Source organism: Muntiacus reevesi, chromosome 1 (genome assembly GCF_963930625.1).
Source record: "Muntiacus reevesi chromosome 1, mMunRee1.1, whole genome shotgun sequence".
Taxonomy (NCBI): Eukaryota; Metazoa; Chordata; class Mammalia; order Artiodactyla; family Cervidae; genus Muntiacus; species Muntiacus reevesi.
The window spans coordinates 57,716,273-57,741,558 of NC_089249.1; the positions used below are offsets into that span (position 1 = coordinate 57,716,273).

Sequence of the window (25,286 nt, forward strand, 5' to 3'; positions counted from 1 at the left end):
CCAGAGGGGCTGCTGTTCCCAGCTGGGCCATGCCCTAGGAAGGATGCCCAGGGCCGAAGACACCTGACCAGGATATAAGGACTCAGGGAGGAGAGGAGAGGACCACCAGAGCCCACCTGGGTACATGGGGCTGCCTTCCGGAAGCGGCCCAGCCCTCAGGCTCCCCGCTTTGACTCTGAGGGCCCTGGGCGGAAACCTTCCCCTGACCTCTTGCTGCGGTTCCATCTGAGGTCCAGCTCCAGGCATGGGGACAGGGCTCTTTGGGCTTCCGTAGACCCAGGGCTCCCACCAGGCCTGACCCTTCTGTTTTGATCGTCTTTCACCTACCTTGTTGGGGGCTCTAGGAGGCAGGCGCGCGTTTGATCCATGCGGCTGGGAAAAGACCATGGATGGATGAGCCCGAGGCAAACAGGGGTTCTCTTCATTTTGCAGATGTGGTGATGGAGGCTCAGAGAGGAGAGTTGCATATGGGCCATGGGATGAGCAGGGGGCAGCTGGACACCCCGGCCCTTGGTCCAGCACTGCTCTCTTGACTCAGGCTTGAAGGGTCCAGGTGTCAGAAAAGCATAGCTGCCTCACCTCTCCTGGGAGGTGTAGCTAACAGCCCACTCGCCTACAACCCTCTGCTCGGAAGCCCTGCTAACTCTGAGAGGAAAACCCTACTGCAGGGCTAAGCTCTTTCCATGTGTGTGTATATTGGGGTGTGGGGGATGATTGCCCATTTTACAGATGTGGAAACTGAGCCCCAGAGAGGTCGAAATGACCTGGCTGGGTGTCACAGTAGAGCTGAAACTTGAACCCAGTGTCACTGATACCATAGGTACTCTGAGAATATTTCAGGAGGGCTGGTGGCCCCAGTATGGCCAGTTATGACCCCATTGAGTCCTGCTTCTGCGTCAGGACAAGTCACTTGCCTCTTATTGAATGCACCAGAGGAAATGCCCAGCTTAGCCTTGGGAAGTCAGGAAGGCTTCCTGTAAGAGGCAGCTCTGCATTGAGTGCTGAAGGGCAAGTTGGCGTTCTCTGAGGAGCAGGTGCAGAGTGCGATGGTGTGTGAGAGGCATCTCAGGAAGGTTGAAGCTGGGTGCATGGGGCAGGGGCTAGGCACACAGGAGGGGTCCCGAATGCTCGGGCGAGGCATCTGCTGACCTCCCCTTTTAGCAGAGCTGCCAGGGCGGAGGGCGTTTCTGCTCCATGGCACCAACTTGAGACCACGGCTCCATCCTACATCCCCCTCCCTGAACTCAGGCTGCCTAGGCACCCCTTCCCCCTGTTGTGGGCATCTTCCTCCTCTGAGCTCCCCCAGGGCCCCCAGGTTCTCTGGGATCTTGAGGTCTCCCCAGTCCTGGCCCACCCAGACCTCCTCAGCCTGGTCCCCGATGTTCCCGACGCCAGGCTGGGCAGAATGCCAGGAGCCGCCTCCTCATTGCTGTGCATCCCACAGCGCCTCCTTCCCCTCCGCCGGGGCCTCCCTCTCTGCAGTGGGAGTGGAGACCCCACCGGCCGGCTGGAGTGCAGGGTGGCCAGCGGGGCTCACAGGAGGTTGGCGCTGGTCTGGCTTTCTAAGGGCCCCTGTGGTTTCTGTTTGAACATCTGACTCCTTCCCTGATCAGCAGCCATGGCTGCGTCCAGTGCGGGCAGGGAGAGGAGGTCACGGCGGTGATGGCCCAGGGAAGGGGAGGGGAAGCTAGGCCACTGCCCGGGCCCCCGGGGAGCCTGCCCTCCTGGCGGCCGGGGCCGCGGTGGGTGCTGGGTGCTGGATGCTGCTTCCCAGGGAGGGCCTCGGGCTGTCGCGCCCCGGAGTTTACTTAGGGTGACAGTGGGGGGTCCTGGCCCCCACCCCTCCCTGACAGCTGGGGTCACACAGCTCAGGGGCAGCCCTCTTGCCTGCCTCTCCAGTTCCTTCCAGAACCTTCCAGAAGGCAACAGAGTCTGTCTCCTTTCCATCTGCTTCATGACGGGTGGATAGGATTGTGGTGATTTAAAACTTCTCCTGGCTTGTCTTTCCTGGTGTGACTTCCCTGGTGGCTCAGACGGTAAAGAGGGAGACCTGGGTTCGATCCCTGGGTTGGGAAGATCCCCTGGAGGAGGAAATGACAACCCCCTCCAGTATTCTTTCCTGGAGAATCCCTTGGACAGAAAAGCCTGGCGGAATACACTCCATGCGGTCGCAGAGTCGGACACGACTGAGCGACTGAGCATCCAGCACAGCCCTTAGTCCGTCAGACCCTGTCGTGTCCCGAAATGGGTGCTGCCCGCCCGGAAGGGCTGAGCCCCCGCTGCACCCACGGGGCCTGACTCAGATGTCGGCCGCTCCTCGTGGGGTCCCGCTGGCGTCTGTGCCCCCAGCACAGAGAGGCGGCCCTGTGGACAAGCCTGGCAGGTGCGCAGGTCTGACCCACGTCGGGGAAGCCCTGGGGCCTGGGTGGAGCAGGGGTATCCCCGAGTCACCCAGCAGGCTCTTAACGAATAAAACTGGCAGAAATTCTGAGTTTCCAAGTTTATTGTTGGTGGTTCTTTTAAAGTCTCAAGAATCATTCTTGCAAAGGCTAACATTTTAATCTGCTCAGACTAAGAGGGTTCCTGAGCTCAGCGGGGCAGCCCGGGGCCCTCCGGAGCGGCCGCTGCCAACCCTGAGCCCAGGCCTGGGCTGACCTCCGAAAGACGCAGGCGGGGCGTGGGTGTGGGCTGGGCTTGGGGGGACGCCCCAGACGTTCATGAGACCCTCCGCTGATAGATTTCCCGGCCCTGCGGCCCCCGTCTGTCAGCGCTGGGCTCCCGGCGCGGGGCCCCTACTGGAGGAAGGCCCGGAGGAAGTCGTTGTAGGAGATTTTGGAAGACAGCGTCTTGTCGTAATACTCCAGGATGTGGAAGAATTCCTCCTCGGAGAGGTTGATGCTGTACTGCCTCAGGACCTGCGGGGAGAGGAGCCGCCCCTGGTACCCGAGCCGTTCAAGACCAAGACCAAGGAGGCCGGCTGCCAGGGAGGGACTGGGCCCTTGCCCACCTCTCCTCCCACCCCGAGCCTGGACAGACCACCTCCAGAGTCATGCCTCCCTCCGTCCCCCTCAACCTCTCCAGCCAGGCAGCCCTGTCTAGCAACACAGGTGTCGAGAGGCTGGTCAACGTGGAGGACGAGGAAGATGGACAGAACGGAGGGGACTGGACGGGAGACTGGCCACGGGGCCTTAACGAGGCGGGAGGCCTCAGGGTGCAGCTTCAAGGGAGGGGGGAGGACAGGCCTGCTCGTGCAGGCTGCAGACAGTAGCTATGACTCGAGAGTAACACATCCCACGGCAGAGCCTGCTGCTTTCCCAGCCAATAGCCATCGGCCCTTCCCCTTCCATCATCAGACCCTGATTTTCTTCCAGGCTGCTGTGTGCCCAGCTAAAAGGAAAGGTGACAATTCTCAGCCTCTCTCATGGTTCTGGCCACTAAAATGAATGAGAATGCTATCGCTGGACTTCCGGGAAGCCTCCTCTAAAGAAAACAGGCTTGCCCTCCTTCTCTCTTCTCTGCTGCCTGGAGTGCTGAAGTGATGCTGGGGCTCCAGCAGACATCTTGGGCTATGAGGCAACCTTGGGGAAGGAATCCAGGTATTGAGGATGGTAGAAAAAAAAATACAGATGTCTCTGAAGACAGTCCAGCCACCATACCAGCTCTGGACTTCTTACCTCTGAGATTCTTTTACATGTTCAGTTCAGTTCAGTCACTCAGTTGTGACCGACTCTTTGCGACCCCATGAATCACAGCATGCCACGCCTCGCTGTCCATCACCAACTCCCAGAGTCTACCCAAACCCATGTCCATCGAGTCAGTGATGCCATCCAGCCATCTTGTCGTCCGTTGTCCCCTTCTCCTCCTGCCCTCAATCCTTCCCAGCATCAGGGCCTTTTCCAATGAGTCAACTCTTTGCATCAGGTGGCCAAAGTACTGGAGGTTCAGCTTCAACATCTGTCCTTCCAATGAACACCCAGCACTGATCTCCTTTAGGATGGACTGGTTGGATCTCCTTGCGGTCCAAGGGACTCTCAAGAGTTTTCTCCAGCACCACAGTTCAAAAGCATCAATTCTTCGGTGCTCAGCTTTCTTCACCGTCTAACTCTCACATCCATACATGACTACTGGAAAAACCATAGCCTTGACTAGACAGACCTTTGTTGGCAAAGTAATGTCTCTGCTTTTAAATATGCTATCTAGGTTGGTCATAACTTTCCTTCCAAGGAGTAAGTGTCTTTTAATTTCATGGCTGTAATCACCATCTGCAGCGATTTTGAAGCCCCCAAAAATAAAGTCAGCCACTGTTTCCACTGTTTCCCCATCTATTTCCCATGAAGTGATGGGACCAGATGCCATGATCTTAGTTTTCTGAATGTTGAGCTTTAAGGCAACTTTTTCACTCTCCTCCTTTACTTTCATCAAGAAGCTTTTTAGTTCCTCTTCAGTTTCTGCCATAAGGGTGGTGTCATCTGCATATCTGAGGTTATTGATATTTCTCCTGGCAATCTTGATTCCAGCTTGTGCTTCTTCCAGCCCAGCATTTCTCATGATGTAGTCTGTATATAAGTTAAATAAGCAGGGTGACAATATACAGCCTTGATGTACTCCTTTTCCTATTTGGAACCAGTCTGTTGTTCCATGTCCAGTTCTAACTGTTGCTTCCTGACCTGCATACAGGTTTCTCAAGAGACAGGTCAGGTGGTCTGGTATTCCCATCTCCTTCAGAATTTTCCACAGTTTATTGTGATCCACACAGTCAAAGCCTTTGGCATAGTCAATAAAGCAGAAATAGATATTTTTCTGGAACTCTCTTGCTTTTTCAATGATCTGGTGGATATTGGCAATTTGATCTCTGGTTCCTCTGCCTTTTCTAAAACCAGCTTGAACATCTGGAAGTTCATGGTTCACGTATTGCTGAAGCCTGGCTTGGAGAATTTTGAGCATTACTTTACTAGCGTGTGAGATGAGTGCAATTGTGCGGTAGTTCGAGCATTCTTTGGCATTGCCTTTCTTTGGGATTGGAGTGGAAACTGACCTTTTCCAGTCCTGTGGCCACTGCTGAGCAAACTACCATGTCTAAGCCGCTGTAATTTATTTCACCTCTGATACATGCAACTGAGACAAATTGTGATAGATACCTTATTAAATAAATACAAAGATTAGGTTATACATATCCTATGTATGTTTTGTGTTATAATTCATTTCTCAGAGGAGGCTAGAGAGTGGGGTTGGAAGACCCCAAGTTTCCTCCAGGGCTGGCAGGACTGGCCCAGGCCCATGAGGCTGAGGTCAGCTGGCCTGCCTCTGGGGCTGATGGGCTGAGAGCAGGAAAAAGGAATGAACCTGGGTGTCTGGAGGGCCCAGCACCCATCAGGTCTCATTGCCAAGGGCAATGTCTCCATTTCTCTTGCCCCCTCCCAGCTTGTCACCCGCCCCGAGTTCCTAGGGTGTTATCTTCTTTCTCTTCTCCAGCTGAGAATTGTATTTGACCCCAAAGTAAAGACCAGGGCTCCTCTGGTGGTTCAGACAGTAAAGAATCTGCCTGCAATGCAGGAGACCCAGGTTTGATCCATGGGTTGGGAAGATCTCCTGGAGAAGGGCATGGTAACCCACTCCAGTATTCTTGCCTAGAGAATCCCATGGACAGAGGAGCCTGACGGGCTACAGTCCATGGTCTTGCAAAGGGTTGGACATGAGTGAGTGACTAACGTCCACACACACAAAGTAAAGACCAGCGCTGTGAGCCAGAGGCCGCGTGGGGGCGGTGACAGGGTATTCACCACCACCAGCCACAGGCCTGGCCCCACGCACTGTGTGTGTGTTGGTGGGGGACTCCAGGGGGCCCCTCACTCTCTAGTGCCCTGCATGGGGTCCGTGCAAATTCAGACCCACTAACTGCAGTTCATCTGCCTGCACCGCTATTTAAGAAAAGCTTTTTTACTTAAAAACTTTTTGTTTTAGTTGTTGAAGTACAGAGAAATCTAAGGAATACATTTTTCCTAAGTGCACTGAGAAGTCATAAACCTTTCTTGCTTTGATGTCTTGACTGAGTTTTTTTTTCCTGGCTGTAATATTTGATTTTTAATCTAACATTCTAGACTTCAATTATTTTTTCAACCTCAGTAGTTAGCTAGGGAGGGGATGGGAGAGAGAAGCAAAGAATGGGAGCAGGCCCGCTGACAATTTGAGGAGTTCTGCATTATTCCAAATGTGGGAGTTTTAAGTCACCCTCGAGGGTGACCCGTTTCTTTCCCTCGGGAGAAAATCCTCCAGAGGTTAACCTCCAAAGGCTCTGTGGGGTAAAGTCTAGCATAGATTCTGCTCCAGAGGTGGGGCTGTGGGAGGGTGTCATGATCACACCTGGTGTACTGGGGCGGGTGAGGTGCTCCCCCAGACCAGTAGGAGAGGCCCCGGAGTCCAGTCTCTGCTGGGGGAGCTGGTTGGCCAGATTGCATGGTCCAGGGTGGGCAGCCCCTCCATGCCAGGACAGCGGAGGGAGAGGGGAGGGCTGAGCCGGGGGGCTCTTGCAAGGCAGGGCTGGGGTCTGCAGACCCTGAGTAGCCACGCCCGGGACGTGCTTCAGTCCTCGAGGTTGTCATTCTGCTCTGGCCTCGTGTGGGATGCAGGCAGCACTCTGAGGAGCAGCGGCAGCGGACGGCTGCACCCAGGTGTCTGTGCCCCGGGAAGGCTCAGCGGGATTCTAGAAGCCTTTGGGGAGGGGACAGCCTGGGGTTGGCTGCAGAGCGACAAGTGAACGTGGCCTCCAGAAACCTGGGGGAGCCCAGGAAGTGAGGTCTGGACAGCTTGCCCACACCTGGGCCTTCCTCCGGGGCTGGGGGCTCCTTTGGTGAGGTTTCTCTGGCTGCTGGCATTTGGTGACCGCATCCTGTTCGGAGGGGACAGCCTCACAAGAGCCGTGCTCACCTTCCTGAAGTCAGCCACGCTGAGAAACCCCGTCCCGCCCTCGTCGTAGGCCTTGAACGTGCGCCGCATCGGCCTCCAGCAGTGCACGATCTTGGGCTGAATCCGAAGCAAGGCGGAGTAAAAGGAGGACGTCTCGGCGCCGGCTTCTTTCTGGGAGAAGAGCCAAAACCCACGAGGTGGTGAGAAAGGAGCTCTGGGGTGGGAAGGATGGTGCGCACAGTCTGTGGCCCAAGGGGGAGGGAGGGGGCTGCGAGCTCCTCTCCTGGGCCTTGCTTCAGTCTTGGCCTCCAGGGCTCACTCCCCACCCAGGGCTCCCCGCTGGAAGGGAGTCTGCAGGCTCGTCCCAGGTGGCTTGGTGGTAAAGAATCTGCCAACGTAGGAGATGCAGGTTCGATCCCTGAGTCGGGAAGATCCTCTGGAGAAGGAGATGGCGACCCGAACCAGTATTCTTGCCTGGAGAATCCCATGGACAGAGGAGCCTGGCGGGTTCCAGTCTATGGGGCCACACGATTTAGTGACTAAACAAAGCTCATCACAACAGCATCTCCTCGGAGGAACGTAGGTCTTTTCACCCCCATTTCCTGGATTGGGAAATGGAGGCTCAGGGAGGCAAAGGAGCAGGATCAGGACCCCTCCGGGCTCCGTTTGATGCCAACACCTACCAGGCCGCCCCCCAGGGAACCCCTCCCCGTGTATTTGAGGGGGACAAAAAATAAGAGATTTGATTTGGATCTTCTAGTAGATTCTTACAATGAACAGAGTTTTTAAAAAATGGCAAGGTTGTAATTATATCTAGTAATTAGGCAGCACACTACACTGTGATTATTTCATTTAGGTGCTATTAGATTTGAAAACAAGATACTTTAGCATGATTCAGCCCCAACGCATGTCTGAATACCACAGAGGTGAACTGTAGGCAATAATGTGTAACACATTTTGGGAAAGTTTAATTTTTAACATGGCACCACATAAAACACATTAGCACAATGTTAAATTGCTTTCAATTTTTACATCCTTTAGCACCTATGATAGAAACTCACCAGATGCCCTGTGCCTTCATCAGCAGCCGGTTTACCAATCAGCTGGTCCCCACCCACGGAAGAGAAGGGATTCTGTGAGCATTGCTCTTCCCACACCTAAGTCCAGCTTGAGAAAGGGTTTTCCCATCCCAGCCCGGGACACCAACCCACCCAGGGGTCCTCTGCCGCTAGCAGTGCCCCCCCAGAAGCAAAGTCCCAGGGCTCTCCTGGTGGCTCGTTGTTAAAAATCCGCCTACAAATGCAGGAGAGACACGGGTTAGATCCCTGGTCCTGGAAGATTCCACGTGCCTGGGAGCAACTAAGCCAGTGCGCCACAACTACTGAAGGTGAAAGTGAAGCCGCTCAGTCGTGTCCGACTCTTTGCGACCGCATGAACTGTAACCTACCAGGCTCCTCCGTCCATGGGATTTTCCAGGCAAGAGTACTGGAGTGGGTAGCCATTACCCTCTCTAGGGGATCGAACCTGGGTTTCCGGCATTGCAGGCAGACGCTTTACCGTCCGAGCCTCCAGGGAAGCCTGTGGTCGAGAACCCGGGAGCTGTAACTCCTGAAACCCAGGTGCCTAGAGCCTGTGCTCTGCAACAAGAGAAGCCAGCGCGAGAGGAGCTTGTGCAGCAAGAAAAGACCCAGCATGACCAAAATAAATGAATAACTAGAATTATTACAAAAAAGGAAAGCCCCAGCTCACTTCCTCAGAGGAGTGCACCTGCTAAGGCTACAGAGAAAGCCTCAAAGCACTAGAAAAGGAAATGGCCCTTGAGATGGCTGGCGTGGTGGGGCCAGGCCAGGGCCACCTGCAGAGGGGACCCGGCGGGGGGGGAGGGCAGGCCCTGGTCCCACTCCTTCCTGGGAGAGGCTCCCGGGAATCTCACCACCTGTCAACCAGGCCCAGGGTGGGCTCCTGGATGGAAGGCAGGACTGTCCTGAGCCGCGGAGTGCAGGCTGTGGCTGGAGTTTGGGTAGCCGACCAGAGCTGGGGGTGAGGCAGAGGCACAAGGATGTGAGCTGGGACATCTGCCCCAGGGGCCCAGGCTCCTGGTCGGGGGGTGCGGGGTCCTATCCCAGAGCGCCTCTCACTTCCCATGCACCATCTCAGTCAGGTGCCCCCCCGCCCAAGGCCGTCCACTGGCAGCCTTCGGGCGCCTCTGTGAGGGTAGGCGGTGCCCCTGGGAGCAGGCCGGTCTCTGCACACAGTGGGGCTTGGAAGGGGCATGGAGCCTCTTCCCAGCAGGCCACCCCTCACTTACAGAACTGAGGCCCAAAGAAGCGGAGGAGGGCCAGAGCGGGCAGGGGTCTCCATGGCTCTCCAATTATGCTCATAGGCAGGCCCTCTGACAGTTGAACGAGGCTAGTATTTTCTCTACTTACAGAATAACTGAGCTACAGAAAGAATTGTCATAGTGCTAAGTTTTTCTTCCATAGTTTGTTGTAAGCCTTTGGTGCTAGCTCTTGCTTGTCTAAACTAGAAACTGTGGTAAGATGCAGCCTGATTTTGCACAAAATGACAGATATCGCTGCATGGAATCCACTGCTTGCTGGCTGGCACACCATCACTGGGCCGCTGCTGGGATGCGGGGGCCTGGGGGCGGTCTGGGTGGAGGGGTTGCTGGGCTTGCCCCACACCTTTGGTCCCCACAACTGGGTCTGAGGGTGACTGGCATCGGCCGTGTTTGTCTCCAAGTCAACAACGCCTGTTCATTCTTATTTAATTCAGTGTAACTCAATTCAGTGCTACAGATAATAGAATATGAGTGTGGGAAAATCTTCATGCTTTGGAAAGACTTGAGAGAGGTGCGTCCTTAACAGTACAGTTGAACTGGGTGTGAGTGAGAATCATACAGTTACAAATGACAGAAAAAAGGTAAAAATCCAGGGGCCCTCCAGTTGCAAGACTTAAGCATCTTTAGGATCTCATTCCTCTTTAAAGAAGCAACAAGAGGATTGCAGACAATGCATCGTGGGTGCAGCTTATGCAAGAAAGATCATGCGTGAGCAAGGTCTGAGCAAGGTCTGCCCGTCTCAGATGTCTGATGAGTGAGCATGCGGTTACGTGTGAGGTACAGGTGTCTCCCTTCACAGATGCAGGCCGCCACCCCACCTGCATCTCCAGTTAAGTGACCGACACCTGCTCCCAGCGGCCCTGTGATCCCCCGACACTGTTCTCTCTGTCAACCCACAGAGGTCCCCTCGGGCGGTGACACTCAACCAGCTTAAGAGCCTGGGATCCAGGCTGCTGGTTCCCAGCCTGGGGTCTCCAGACCTTTACAGGGTTGTAAAGGTTCATACATGCACCACTTGTATGAAGTGAAACGATAGGGTTTAGGAGGAGTTGAGAAAAATGCAAGAAACCCGTCTAGCCCAGCCCCGCCCCGTCCTCCGGGTGACTCACGTACCATTTTATTCGCGTTCTGGATTTTCATTCTCTGCATCAGCGAGGTCTCCTTTGCTTTTAACAGGAGGACGCAGCTCTGGATGAAGCTGCAGTAAGCGAACCTCCCGTTGTTCTTCAAGTCGTACTTGATGAGGAGCTGCTGGCACTCGTCTCTGGTGATGTCCAGGTTGAATTTCTCCACGAGAGCTGAAGGCAAGCACATCAGTCCACTTGGCGGAGGGCGGTTCCCTCTTGGTTCGATCACAGCTTTCACTCACTCACTCACTCACTCATCACTCATCACTTGCTGAGATGCCCCGGCCGGGTCCTTGCTTCACAGGCTTGCGGCTGCTGACTGGATGGATGTGGAAACACACAGGCAGGCGACAGGGTAAGTGTGGCCGGGACGGAGGGGACCCCGCGTCCTGCTGGGCTCCCTCTGTCCCAGCTTAGCCTGCTGGCCCAGCTTTGCCTGCTCTCTGTTGCTGTGGTCACAGCGGTAGGAACATAGCACTGTGGGGCCACGATCGCAGGCAGCGAGAGCGCGGAGCGAGGTTCCCGCTGCATGGGAGTCGGGCAGGGCCGGGCAGGTGGGGAGAAGAGAAGCTTCCATGTGCTGGGGTGTGGGCCTGGCAGGGGCTGCGCTGGGGTCAGGATTTCAGACCTGGCCTGCTGCGCAAGAGTGTTCAACTGAGCTTCAGAGATACGCTCTCAGGGTTCTTCTAGGCTACACCAAATTGTACATTTGGGGTTTTCATTCTAATGATGATCTCAAAGTTCCATTCTGGAACACGAGGACCTCCCTGAAGAGACAACCACCATGCACTTTGAGGATCTGTGTCTGGCTTGCTTTCTTTTTAATTAATTATTTTTGGTTGCACTGGTTTTTTGTTGCATCAACAGTATGCAGCAATAATAGGGAGCGTAAATCCAACCGATTTTATAAATATTTGAAGTTTACCAAAGTGATAAGTAAGCAAGTAATTCTTAGTCACTCAGTCATGTCCAATTCTTTGTGACCCCATGAACTGTAGCCCGCGCCAGGCTCCTCTGGTCCATGGGATTCTCCAGGCAAGAATACAGGAGTGGGTAGCCATTCCCTTCTCCAGGGGGTCTTCCTGACCCAGGGATTGAACCTGGGTCTCCTGCATTGCAAGTGGATTCTTTACCCTCTGAGCCAGCAGGGAAGCCCATTTGAAGTTTACCAAAGTGATACATGGCAAACATGGAACCAACAGCGGCGAGCTGTGTCCCCGGCTGCCCCAGGCCCCCGGGCCACCGCCCTGGGCTCTCAAAGCCTGTCCCTGTTTATATTCTGCCCAGGGACCACGGCCAGCCTGCAGATTCCAGCCCTGAGAGTCAGGCGTGCTGTCTCGATCCAGTGGGTGTGGACCTGCCTGGTGAGGGCGGAAGCCTCAGGAACCCTTGTCCCCCAGATGCTCCCGGAGGTCACCCGGGCTTCCCCGGGAGGAGGGGACCTGGCCGGGAGGCAGCCCCGCGCACCCCGGGGGGTGGAGTGGGACGCACCCAGGAACTCGGGGCCGGGGATGTCCCCCTGCTTGTTGGGGTCCTTCTCCTTGCACTCGCGTAGCAGCTCGCGCCAGCAGCCCTGGACCTTCTTGCGAAGCTTGGTTTCGATGGGCTCGCAGTTCTGCAGGGGCGGGGTCCCGCTCACGCTCGAGGGGGTCTAGCGAGAAAGAAAACGGTCTTGTATCTGGAGATTCTGGAGGGACGTCATAGGAGAAACCTACAGATGTGACCCAGGTTTTGAGGTGCACAATTCATAGGAGGTGTTATTTCAGAAGAAGATGAAAAACAAAAAAGAAATGCTAATGTTACCATTTTAACTAAAACAGTTTTGGGTGCAAATATATAACCTTTCCCTTCCTGCTTCTAGAGGCCCCCACATTCCTTGGCTCAAGGCCCCATTTGTCCTCCACCTTCAAATCTGCAACGATGGGTATGTGTGTGTGTGCGTGTGTGTGTTAGTTGCTTGGGCGTGTCTGACTCTTTGCGATCCTATGGACTATAGCCCGCCAGGCTCCTCTGTCCATGGGGATTCTCCGGGCAAGAATACTGGAGTGGGTGGCCATTTCCTTCTCCAGAGGATCTTCCCAATCCCCAGTTGAACCCGAGTCTCCTGTGTTGCAGACAGATTCTTTACCATCTGAGCCACCAGGCAGCGGTGGGTGGCTCCCGCTGCATGTCCCGTGTGCCTCTGTGTCCCCATTGACTGGACACGGTCAGTTGGGCCCCCTGGACACTCGGGGACAATCTGGTCAGCTGATAAGCAGCTCTAACTCTATCTGCAACCTTGATTCCCCCCTCAGCAGGTAAGGTACACATCACAGGTTTTGGGGACTGGGACATGGATATCTTTGGGGTGCTCTGACCGCCTTGACTGATCCACTCACCATCTTTAATGCACTAACACTCCACTTACAGGCTCACTCTTCTTGCCCATTGTCCCCATGAGGTCATAAACTCCACAAGTGCAGGGGCCTCTGTTCATTCTCGGCACAAAATAGGTGTGCAGTAGACACGTGTTGACAGAATGAATGAGTAACCAGCTCTGTCTTGGACAGCTCACCGCGCATGAAGCATGGAGGTGGGTGCTCACGTGCCCGGTTGCCATCCCCTCAAACTCCACCCACCCCTCCCAGCCCCAGAGACCCTGTCATGCTTCTTATAGAGGAAAGGAGACCCTCTGCAAGACTGAGCCCCTCCCTTCATCCCGGGCCGGGGGGCTCGGCCCAGGACCAGGGCTGTGCAGTCAGACAGCCTGGGTTTGCCGTCGGGGCTCTCTGTGCTAACAAGGGACCCTGGGCCCACACGGGTCCCTCATAGGGTCTCGGATCCTCAACTGTAAAATGGGCATTAACACCCCTTACCTCTCGGTGAGTGGCCCTCAGCAGGGCTGTCCACCCCGGGGGCATCTGTGTTCCTGGGTGACAATGCCCTTGACAGTGGCTGACCTGCTCCCTCCCCCGGGTCCTGCCCCCCGCCTCCAACTCCCCTCCGTCTCTTCTGCCCCCGATGCCCACACCTCCCTCCCTTCCCGGGCAGGTGGCTGAGAGGACCCCCCAGTGGCTCCTCTCCAGAACTCCCCCGGGGCCCGGGGGCTCATTCCAGGACACCTTCTCTGTCACCCGATCCCTTGGGGACACGAAGTCCCTGGCCTGGGGAGAACATGGACCCAGGGAGACGCCGCGAGATGGGAAGGAACTCACGCAGGGGTGACTCCGCGGCTTGGACCCCACTTTTGGGTCGCGAGTGGGTGACAATCCTGCGGACCGGCCCCGATCCGAGACCTCGGGGGCGCTGCTCCCTCTCTGCGCCTTGGCCGAGTCGCTCGTGGCCGGTGGCGTGGCCGGCTTGTCCGTGTTGAAGCTGCTCAGGAAGTCCAAGTACCTCAGCCTCCCCTTGGAGTTGACGGGCATCTCCTCCCAGAGCCTGTCAAACTGGCAGAGAAGCAGAGGTCACCCCAGGGTCAGCGCACACCCTACGCAAGGGGCCAGAAGCAGGTGAAGGCGGTGTGCTCCTTCGCTGGATCCCGGGCTCAGGTCAAGTTGAAAAAAAAGCCGGCTGGCCCCAGCTTCCTGGGAGAGCGGGGCTGGGAGGGGGGGGAGGGCACGGATTATCCATGGCTTCTGAGGGACATTTTTTAATTGAATTGGGCCCTTAGCGAGCACTTTAAGGCCATTAAATCTTGCCATTAGTCACAGAGGCTGAGCTGCAGGACAGAAGAATGTTCTAGGGGAAAACGCAAATCAAGCCCCAGCCTCTCTGGGTCCCCGGGGAGCCCGGCGAGGCTCCCTCCTGCAGGACAGCCCCAGAGCCCTGCGAACAGCACGGGTGCCGCTGTGCATTGTAAGTCACCCTCAGGGCAAACAACGTCTTCCCAGGAGATGGAAAGAGAGGCGTCTGGAGGCCGGGGAGCAGTTTATGGCTTTGGCGTCAGTGTGTCTGTTGTCACCGGGCGGAGTGAGGGTCCCATGCTGCCGGGATGTCACCAAATGGCTCAGTGCCACGGGAGCCACTCTAGGTGGCTCGAGGGCTCTCAGGGAGCTGAGAAGAAAGGTCATTTAACTTCAATTTTTTTTTTTACAGCCCCTAAGGCCCAGCTTCCAGTCCGCATCTCCGACCCTAAGGCCAAGGGAGGGGCATTCCTGCCCTGTGCCTCAACTTGGTCAGAAACCCACTCAGCTTGCCCGCTCCACTGGGGTTTTCCAGGGGCAAATTAAAAGGGACCATGTCCGTCGCTGCTTGGAAGTCTGGAGAAGATGTAGCGAGGGCTGAGGAAGAGTGGGAGAGCGTTCCCGGCCCTGAGAAGGAGAAGCGGTTTAGTTTGGGACAAACTTTTTGACTTGTCATAGCTTTTTGTGCTAAGCTTTTAATTTTGAAATAATTACGGATTTGCAGGATGTTCCGACGATGATACAAGGAGGTCCCTGGGATCCTCCGCCCAACTTCCCTCCAAGGTTACATCTTATGTAACAACTTCATGCGTGTGTGTGTGTGGGGGGGGGTGGGTTCAGTGTCATTTATCACATCTAGAGATGCATGTTGCTTCATTTTGATCAATTAGGGAAACCTACTTGGTGGAGTGGAAGTGAGGGTCCTTGAGAAAGTGGTCACAGGGGCTCAGACAGACCTCACCAGGACCAAGGTGTCCTCCAGGAAAGTTCCCAGGACCACCAAGGAAACCAGATGCCCTTCTCTTCCTACCTGCATCCTGATGAAACCGCCCCTGTGGGTGACGCCTCACCTGGCCGAGAGACTCCCTGGAGGGGCCTCTGAAAGTCAACTTTAAATGCCAACTGTCTTGCAAAGCAGCTGACACTCAGTGGGGCCTCAATACATATTGGTTAACAGCCAAAGATCCCCAAAGATTCACATCATAAGACTGACCAGACCGGAAGATGCTTTAGAAATGAAGAGGGACAGGGGACAGGGCGCTCATCCCTGTTCTGAGGGCATCCACAGGAAGGGCTTCACGGAAGAAAGATGCAGCTGAAGAGGAGGGTGGGCTGCGGTGGGTTCCCATGCCCTCCTATCTTAGCAAGACGTGGGAGGCAGGCAGGAAGAAGGTCATGCCATTAAGGACAGAGACAAAGGATGGGATGCAGTGAGAGGCAGAGGCACTGACGTGAAGATGCTTACAAAACAGTCTAGGACAACAAAAGGGGCCTGTTCTTAGGCACGTGAGGCAGGGCCCACCACCTTCTTGATGAAATCCTGTGATGCAGTGAGGTCAACGCGGGACCACGCAAAAACCTTATTCTCATCCTCTTGTAACTGAAGGGGCCTCGACGGGAAGAATCCACCTCCATAGGATGACTCGGGGGCTCCCCTGGCCGCTCAGTGGCAAAGAATCCGCCTGTCAATGGAGGAGACACGGGTTCGATCCCTGGGTCAAGAAGATCCCCTGGAGAAGGGAATGGCCACCCACTCTAGTATCCTCGCCTGGGAAATCCCATGGACAGAAGAGCCTGGCGGGCTACTACAGTCCATGAGGTTGCAAAAGAGTCGGACATGACTTAGTGACCACACAACCACAGGATGACAGGAGCCTGGGTGGCCGGTAGAGAATGGGAGGCCACACGTGGTTCTCCAGTCCTGACGGTTACACCCCCGGACACTGATGGCGTCAGGGATGCAGCGCAGGATGGCGGCTGGGGGTGGGGGTGCTGTGGGGACAGGCGAGGCATCGAGAGGACTGGGAATGGGCACCCCCAAAGTGGATTCTGGAGAATTATAGGCCTGTGAGCTGGCCGTGAAACCTGGGCAGAATTCTTGTGGTTTGTGAATAAGCTGAAAAGCAAGTGAGTTTCCACGTCATGTGGCAGAACATGGCCTGCTGAAAGGTCCCCTGGAAATGCAGAGGAGCAGTCAACAGCCTCCTAAACACGAAGCACTCAGGACCTCGGATCCTGCTTCTGCTTGTGAGGTGGCAAGCTGCAAGGGAATGCCACTCCATCTTACCAGTAACAAAAAGCCAAACACCTACAGATTCAGAACTCTTCTCGAGCCCGTCTGCGAGCTGAGGTTGCAGGAGCCGAGGGGACTGAATTCCATCAAGCCCCAAGGCTTCAAGGAGATCCTGACACCCCAGCTCTCACGCCTGGTGGGGCTCAGGAGGAAGTGGGAGTGTGGGAAGAAATCAGCTGAGATGTTAGCAAATTCCCAAAAACCAAACAGGGGCTGGCGCTCAGACTAAAACAGCTGGGAGTCTTGGGCACAGGGAATGATCAAGTTCACAAGCCTTCCTCTGCAGCCTTTGCTGCCGCTCCTGACGGGCCCACGTGAAGCTACTGGTGGAGGACAGATGTGAAATACCACCCGCTTCTTCAGAAACCCTCTCCTGGGAAGTGAAGCCACTGAGGGAGGCAAAGCAAGTCCACGCAAGCCCGGGGGGCTCCTTCTGCTGGAGGGCTCTGCCCCCGAGCACACCAGGGGCGAGGGTAGCAGTAAGAAAATTCAAATGTGGCTCGACTACCCACCAGACTGCCTCAACAAACCCCGACACTCACAGCCTGGCAGAGAAGAGGTGAGCCCGTTTCCAGCCATAAATATTATTTCCACCACAGTCTATGATTCTCCTTCAAGTATTGTCTGGCATTCAGCTTTTTTTTTTTTAAAGTTCTACATACAAACAAAAGGAAAACTGACCCATTGCCGAGAGATATAGCCGTCAACAGGTAAGACTCAGAGATGACCCCCGTGTGGGGATTATCAGACAAGGATGTTAAAACAACTATGGACATTAATCTAAGGACATTAAAACAACACATTAGATCCATGAACTAATGTGTCCATGGATGTAATAGAAAAGGTTCACAACATGCATGAACAGATGGAGAATTTCAGCCAAGAGGAGGAAGCTAGTTTTTAAATGCCCTGTTATGATCAAACACAACAGAGAAATGGGATTAAACAGGAACAGAGAAGAGCAGGGTGGCATTAGAGGCCTGGTGTGAAGCAGGTGGTGGGTGGGGCTCTCTCGGGAACAGGGACGAGATGCCCCAGTGTGAGATGGGCAGTTAGAATGAGGCCATCACCACCGCCTGATGTGGACACAGAGGCAGCCAGGAAGAGCCAGGGCTAGCGTGCGCTGACAGTGGGCACAGAATTTCCACGGTCACTCAGGATAGAGGCCTGGAGGCCAACACGGGAGGAGCCCAGTCTCTAGGACCAGCCAAGGCAGCTTGGGGACCACCTGGCAAGTGGGGACCATGCCCAGGGGTGATCCGCCCGGGCGAGCTGCGTGTGGAGCATTTGGGACGTATTGCAACTGCCCAGCTGGCTCCCGTCTCCTCACACCTCACCCCAGTCTCGGCGCAGGGCCTCTGTTTAAAAGGAACTGGCAGTGGCAGCCCCTGCCTCTCTTTCTTGCTGGGATCTGGGCCCTGGAGAAAGCATGTGATAGCTAGTAGATATCTCACCCACATAGAGAGATGCTGGAAGGCAGCTGAGAAATCACTTTTAAGTGTCAGGGGGAGAAAACTTGGATTTAGAATTCTATCCCCAGCCAAACTATCTTTTGAGGATGAGCATGAAATAGAGAAGCTCTCTGGCTTACTCGTCCCTGAAAGGGCAAGTGAAGATGCGGTTGAGCAAAAGAGGAAGTGAACAGGCAGAGGAAGTAGGACCACAGGTGTGTGACTGTGGACGTCAGGTCAGTGAGGCACCCAGCACCCCGCTTCCCTGTCGCCCCCCGCAGCACCCCATCCCTGGCTCTTTCCGCCTTCTGATCCTGTGCCCCTCTTCTCTCTTACACCCAGACTCACTAAGCAAATCCTGCTGCTTCCAGCTCTGAAACACATCTGTGATCCAACCTCGTCTGCTCCCAGCCATCCACCTGGCCTGGACTTTTTAATCAGATGTCTCCTTCTCAGAGGTCTCCCCTGATTGCCCTCCTCACGAAGCATTGCCCCCACCCCTTCCTGCAACAACTCCCCAGCACTGCCCTCTTTCCTGGTTTTTATTTTTTGCCTCTATGGCCATCCAACATACACATATCTTGTTTTGTTTACTGTCCGTCTGCCCCTCAAGGAACAAAGACCCCACGAGCAGGGTGTGTCTTCTGGGCCCACAGACTGGCTGGTAGCAGCACCATCTGAGCGGTGGGGCCACTGCCTGTGTTTCAAGGACGCCCCCTCTGCCTGCACTGCTCCCTCCTGACGCCTCTTGGAGGCAATGCCCCCATCCCAGCGTTGTGTCCTCAAGGAAAGCACCCTGACCCCTTGGGTCCAGACCAGCCCCTAGCTCTGCTCTCCTAGCATGCTGCACCTCCCTTTGCAGCAGAGAGTGGTGAGGAATCACAGAAATGATGTTCCCACAGGCATTTACTCTCTCTCTACCCTCCCGGGATGCAGACTCAAGGGAGGCAGGGAGCAGGCCCTCCTTGGTTCCCCAGGACCTGATGTCAGCACTCTGCTCAGAGGACCAGTAAAGGAGGGGGTGCCTGCTGCCTTTGGGCACTCAATGTGCAGCCAAGACAGGCATGCTGTGCGCAAGGACAAGCAGGAGTGCGCCAAGGGCTGGGCAGATGATGGCGAGCCCAGGGTGGGTGGGGGAGGGCACAGCGGGTGCGGCCAGCTCCGGCAGGGAAAGGCGTGGTCAGAAAAGAATTCACTTGACCTGATGGAGGGGCCGGGGCTGGGGGCAGGCAGAGACAGCAGGGGGCAAAGACGGAGAAGACAGAACTGCAGCCTGGGCGGAGGGCGCCTGGACCAGCCTGGGGAGCACTGTCCCATCTCCTAGGGAAGGACACCGAAGCTCAGAGAGGCCGAGTAGCTCTCCAGGTCACACAACTGGATGAGTGCAGAAGCAGGGTTGAAATCCAGGTCTGCCTGCATTTCTCTCACTTCCTAGAGGTGTCTGCTTTAGAAGCATCACATCTGGAATGTTCAGAAATGTTTGACAGTTCCTCTCCCTAATGCAGCTGCACAGTCACAGTCTTTAGGCAGCCGCTGTGGGCTGATCTAAATCGCCTCATTGGGACAGGCTCTCCCCGTGGGGCCCCTGTCTCCTTAAGCCAGATCCAAGTGGACACAGTTCTGTGGCCTTTTATCACATGCTTTATGCAGAGCCATGAAGACCTTCAGTGTCCAACTTCATCTGCTCTGAAAGCCACCCTCCTTTTCTGAAAGGTTAATTATGCCAAAAGTTTTCAAAAAATGTGGCACTTTCTGACTTAGGGAGCTCTGTTAACTCAAGAAATCTGGCCCCTCGGATTCACAGTGATTGGATCTTTTAGAGAGAAGTTTATAACGTAGATAAAAACTAAGTCCTGGAATCTGTACCGGCAAGCTACTTAACCTGGTCGGACCTGTCCCAGCATGTCCAGTGGACTCCTCCCCATGCTGGCATGAAGGGTCTAGACGTGTCCAGTCCAGCGTGCGCATTACTTCTGGGTCTTACTCTGCCAGACTCAGGACCATCCACCCGAGAAGGTCGTTGGCTAAGCAGCTCATGCAAGGAGAAACATATGGATCTCGGGGGCTTTTGCTTTCTGTTTACCAGCCTGTATCTAGAAGCAGCCTTCCCCAATATAGCACAATTTCTGCTAATCATCACCCAACTTAAATCACAGTACTTATGCCAGACTTTGACGCTTTTGATGATGCAGTCTGTCTCTGAGATATGTCCGTGTATTTTTAGAAGGCAGTGTTTAAAAGTAAGTGCTTGATCGTGTGGCAGGGGGTAGGGAGTGGGGGTGGGGCTGTCTGTGCTGGGGATGGTGAAGCTTTTTCTTCGTGGACCATTAAAATCAAATTCTCTGTTGAGAATGCCAGATATGCCAGCATGTCATTAATTTACATCTATAATTAGAGTAAAATTTTACTCATTGAGATGGAATGAAAAATCTTTATTAGTAAAACCTTTATTAGCAAAACCTTTATTAGTTGACTCCATAGAATAATAAATGCAACTGTATTAATTTGAAAGGCTTCTATCCATTTGTAGCAATGGAGAGATGTATTTCAAACAGCTTCACTTGGTGTGGTTGTTCTTTGGGACAGAATTCTTTGGAAAGAGCGCTTAATTTTTCTTAGCAAAAAAATGATCATAATGCCAAAAAAAGGTGATATTTTAGGAAAGTGAAATCTGATGTCCATATTATTAGTATCTTTAACAAATTTGTTCTTTAGGGTAGTGAGTTCAGTGGCTTGAGTAGGGCTGGAGGGTGGGTGTGATGGCCACTCAAGATTATTTTCAGTCCTTACCCTAAAACTCTGAGACTAGGAGTCTCGAGGTCGGAGTGGAGTCTCTCCCTGCTCTGGAGGGGACAGGGTGACATTCCCACGTGGGGAGTTGTAGGAAGCACCTGGGCTAGGTCTGAGTGGAACCAGGAGGAAGAGGGGAGGCTGGGTTGCTTTTGTGAGTGTTCTGGATTTCCTTTTTCATCTGAATTATTCTCTGGGAATGGACGGGGCCTCGGTTCGGCTGAGGGCAGGAGCGGGCTGGCGGCAGTGCATTTTCTGGGGGAGAAGGGACAGCCATGTGTGGGTTCGGATCACTGGTGCAGCCCCTGGGCTGTTGGGGTCTGGGTGGGGACGTGGACATGGCCCACCCGCGGGACGTGCTGAGCACCCACTCTGTCCAGCCTCACCTCCATCTCCAACCCCCACCCCGGCTCAAGTGTGGAGAGAAACTGGCCGTCTCTCTGGATCAGCTGTCCCCGGAATGATCCAGGGAAGGAGTAAGAGGGGTAGTGGGAGCTGGAGCCAAGTTTAATTTGATTTTAAAAATAAAGGTGACATGATTTGCACCCCAATTGAAATGGTGCATTCCATACCTGCTACAGGAACAGAAGGTTCCTGTAAGAAGGTTCTTTAGTAAGATTTAAAACAACAGCAACCCCCTCTTCCCCCCACCCGCCCCCCCCAAAACAAAACAAACCCTTCCCATATTTAAAAAAAGAGAGAACAGCCTTAAACTCTTTATACTCTCGGAAACAGCTGGCCTGACACTCGTAATGACACTGCTTAGGAGGCTGAACAGAACGCAGTCCTTACTTGCTCATCCGTCAGAACCTGGACGTGGCGAGTACAGATGGACCGGAACTCGTCCCTGGAGGCGGTGTTGGTCTTCATGGTGTCAAAGTTCTCGAACTCCTGGGCGATGGCGTGGTAGTGGGAGGTCACGGCCTTGTGCAGCCGAGCCAGCAACTCCTGGTTTGCCATTTCCTTGGGCGATAAGGGCCGTGGACCTCTGGGCATCTTCTCAGCCCACTCCATAGCGGTCTGGGCAAAACAGGACAGAAAATTGATCCCTTTAGTAAATAATGAATCGCCTTGGTGCTGGGCGCCTCAGGCAAGGGTGGGGCCCGGGAGGCCCAGCTTCACGAGGAACGTGAGCCAGGAGACAGAGACCCAGAGGCCTGACTGCAGGTGCAGATTTGCCTGAAAAGTGGGAGCCTGGGCTGCCCAGCCGCAGAGCCCGCAGGGCAGGGCCGGGTCGCAGGAGGGCACCCCCCTTGCCCTCGGCCATTCACGCACTCGGCCTGTCCTCTGATTTGCTGAACACACATGCGGTGTTTGCTCTGAGTGCTAACAGAATTAACAGGGATGTGGATCCAGACTGCTTTCATCCCCAGCCCTCAGTACGGGTCGATTTATGCTCATGACGGCTATGATGTGAATGGCACTGTTAATTTATGTGCTTGGCTCTGCCAGGTCTTGCTGTGGCATGCAAACTCTTAGTTACAGCATGTGGGATCCAGTTCCCTGACCAGGGATCAAAGCCAGGCCCCCGGCACTGGGAGAGCGGTGTCTTAGCCACTGGGCCACTAGGGACGTCCTGTGACTGTCATCAAAAGTCCTTTTTGATGGCTGCTACCATATTATGCTGCAGCACCACCGCTGGTTAAGTGTCCTTTAAGTTTGAGACTTCGAGACCCACAGGGACTTAATCCTGGCTAGGGCAGAGTCCTGCAGCTGGAGGCTGCGGGGACCACGGGGCCGGCCTGCTTGCCTAGATCCCATTCTGCACCCCTGGGAGGTGCTTACAGGGCCTGGTGGACGCCGCCCATGGTGCAGGGGAGCTCCTTGGGCAGGACGTTACTCTACGAAACTGTATTAAACACGGGATGCTGCTGACAACACCCTCAAAAGTGTGGCTATACACCCTTACACTCAAACCACAGCCCACTACATCCTCGACCACCCAAAGGTTAACAGATGCTTTCAAATACGTCCATTGGGAGCCATCTGCAAAGTGAATGAACGCCTTTCATTTTTCATTCTAGAAAAAAAAAAGTGCTCCTACAGATGCATCTTACACTTTTTTGAACAGTTGAAAACACGCCTCCTGTGTCTAAGTATGAAGGCCTTTCCCTAAACACCGAGAGGGGTGTCAGTAGAGAGTAGAGGAATCTTTGCTGGGTGGAGACTCAAGATCGACGTCCATCCTTATGCTGGTCACACCTTTGGGGCCTGAGGAGGACGTGCCACGGGTGAACAGAACTGGAAAGAACACGGGTGTCGCGTCGCGCAGGGGAAGGTGGGAGACCCTCTGACTCTGGCTCTAAGTGGCCGCGTGACCGCCACATGCCACTGAATCAAGGTTTCCTCGCTTTCCTCATTTTTTCCGGGAGGAATCTAGGCTCCCACAAGACGGGGTGTGTGAATGCTCTTCGTAAGTGTTAACACACGAAACAAATCAGAAATTCTTCTGTTTTAACAACAGATGTGGAAGAACTCTAACAAGGTAAAATGGGCAATCTTAGGTTAATATGCTTTAAACTCCAGAGGAAATTGAATCATTTTCTAGCAAGATATAGATCACTAAATTTAATGTAAGTAACATTACGAATAGACAGGTAATCACAAAAGAAGTTTAAAAAGCTGTTAAAAGAGCTACCATCTATCACTAAAAAGGTGTCAAGCCCTGGAGTGGGTGGGTTGCCAGGCTCTCCTCCAGCGGGTCTTCCCCACCCAGTCTCTACATTGCAGGCAGACTCTTTACCATCTGAGCCACCAGGGAAGCCCATGAATGCTGGAGTGGGTAACCTATCCCTTCTCCAGGGGGTCTTCCTGGCCCAGGAACTGAATCAGGGTCTCCTGCATTGCAGGCGGATTCTTTGCCAGCTGAGCTACCAGGGAAGCCAGATAATTTTTACACTAGTCAAATTATTCCAGAACACAAAAAGGGATATATAGTATTCCAGCTCATTGTATATTACCCTAACATAAAAATAAAATCAAGAAAACACTTGAAAAGAAAAATATGAGCCAATCTAGTTTATGGACATAATGGCAAATATAACAAAATTTTTGTAAAAACCAACTCTTTAGGACTATTTATTGCTGTATTTTAAAAGGGCACACCAAAATCAATTAGGGTTTATTCCAAGAATTAGGAAGTCTTCCTTATAATTAACAAAGGTCACATACCAACACATGGCAAAGTTCATCTAACAAAATTTGGCAGTCATTCCTGATAAAATGGTATAGAATAGAAAAGAACATACATACTATGTAGAAATAAAATGAACATCTTAAACACAAGAGTATTAATCAGACACTACCTGTAAATGTGTTACATGGGTGAAATATGAAGCATTTCCATTAAAGTTAGAAACAAGATAGGCAGGCTCACTGTCAGTTCTGCTAGTCACATTTTTAGAGGCTCAAGCCTTTGAAATAAGACAAGAAGATGAAATAAACAGTTGAAAACAAATGTTGAAAAACAACATTTATCATTACTCTTGGATATGATTGTACAACTAGAAAATCTCAATACAATTACAAAAGCAGCTGAATTAAAGTAAAAAATGCAGAAAACGCAGTGCCTTTTTTCTTATACAATAAATATGACTAGTTAGAAATTATCTCATAAAAAATCCACATTCACATTAATGACAAAGCTATTGAATACTTTGGGATAGATTTCATCTGAAAGGCATGAGACCTATATGAAGAAAGCCAGACACATTCTACTGAAGGTTATCAAAGCAGACCAGTGCAAAAAATAATTTGAAATAAAATATCTTTTCAAGAAGACTGGACTAAAGAGAGACACATACCATATTTCTGGATGTGAAGACTCCATTTCAAAAGAGAATACCTTTTTCAAATTATAAATAAATAAAACTCTAGCAAAAATCACAATGGCTATTTGGGGGGGGACCCATTAGACATAGATATTAAACTTAATATAGAGACATAATTACGTGAGATCTGTCATGAAAGTTTTGGAAGAGACTAGCAATGATGTTTTTGAGTAACCAGATATCAAAACACCACAAGCATGACATAAACAGAACAACAGAATGAGAAGGTCCAGGATATACAAGTAGAACAGTGGACACCCACTCAGGCTGTCCATGAGAAGGAAGTCTTCTGTGAGTGAGCCCTTACATCACAAAGCCCACTGTTACAAACTTACAGCGGCAGCAGGAAGAAGAAGGTGTGGTACCTATACGATGGAGTATCACTCAGCCATAAAAAGAAGTAATTACATTGTTCTGGCATTTACAGTGCCATTTGGAGCAACACAGAGGGACCTAGATATTGTCATACTGAGTGAAGTCAGTCAGACAGAGAGAGACAATTACCATATGATATCACTTATATGTGGAATCAAAAAAAAAAGCAGCAGGGTGCGGTGTGGCTCTGGTTGACTCCAAGATACCTTTGGGTGAGGGCAGCCCTCCCAAGCAGAACTGAACATCCCAGTTTCATAAAGGGAATTCTTTCCCCCCTCTTGAGTTAACAGTTTCAAAATACCATCCCCTGCAAGGTCCGCATCTCAGCAAATGGAAACTGGCCCAGTGGCCCAGCCTGGAGCCTTCTGTGATGCGTCCAGCATGTAATCTGTCTATCATCTATCATCCAAACCTCCCCAAAATCCCAGTGGCCCCACGCCCAGTGCATACCTGGAAGCTGACTGCTCCACCCTCACCTCCTGGTCTAGGCCACCATCATCTTGCACAAATTACA

General features: G+C 53.2%; 1 protein-coding gene across 1 annotated transcript in view; it reads right to left on the minus strand.

The window, feature by feature from the left end:
* Positions 1 to 2,792: 2,792 nt before the first annotated feature.
* The window catches only part of EFCAB6 (EF-hand calcium binding domain 6), a 242,193-nt gene continuing 219,699 nt past the window's right edge, over positions 2,793 to 25,286 (minus strand). The window contains exons 27-32 of the mRNA XM_065924192.1: positions 21,360 to 21,587; positions 13,566 to 13,796; positions 11,863 to 12,022; positions 10,358 to 10,542; positions 6,925 to 7,074; positions 2,793 to 2,915 (exon numbers count right to left, since the gene is read on the minus strand). Coding sequence (XP_065780264.1) covers positions 2,793 to 2,915; positions 6,925 to 7,074; positions 10,358 to 10,542; positions 11,863 to 12,022; positions 13,566 to 13,796; positions 21,360 to 21,587 — 1,077 coding nt within the window. The remainder of the gene's footprint in view (positions 2,916 to 6,924; positions 7,075 to 10,357; positions 10,543 to 11,862; positions 12,023 to 13,565; positions 13,797 to 21,359; positions 21,588 to 25,286) is intronic.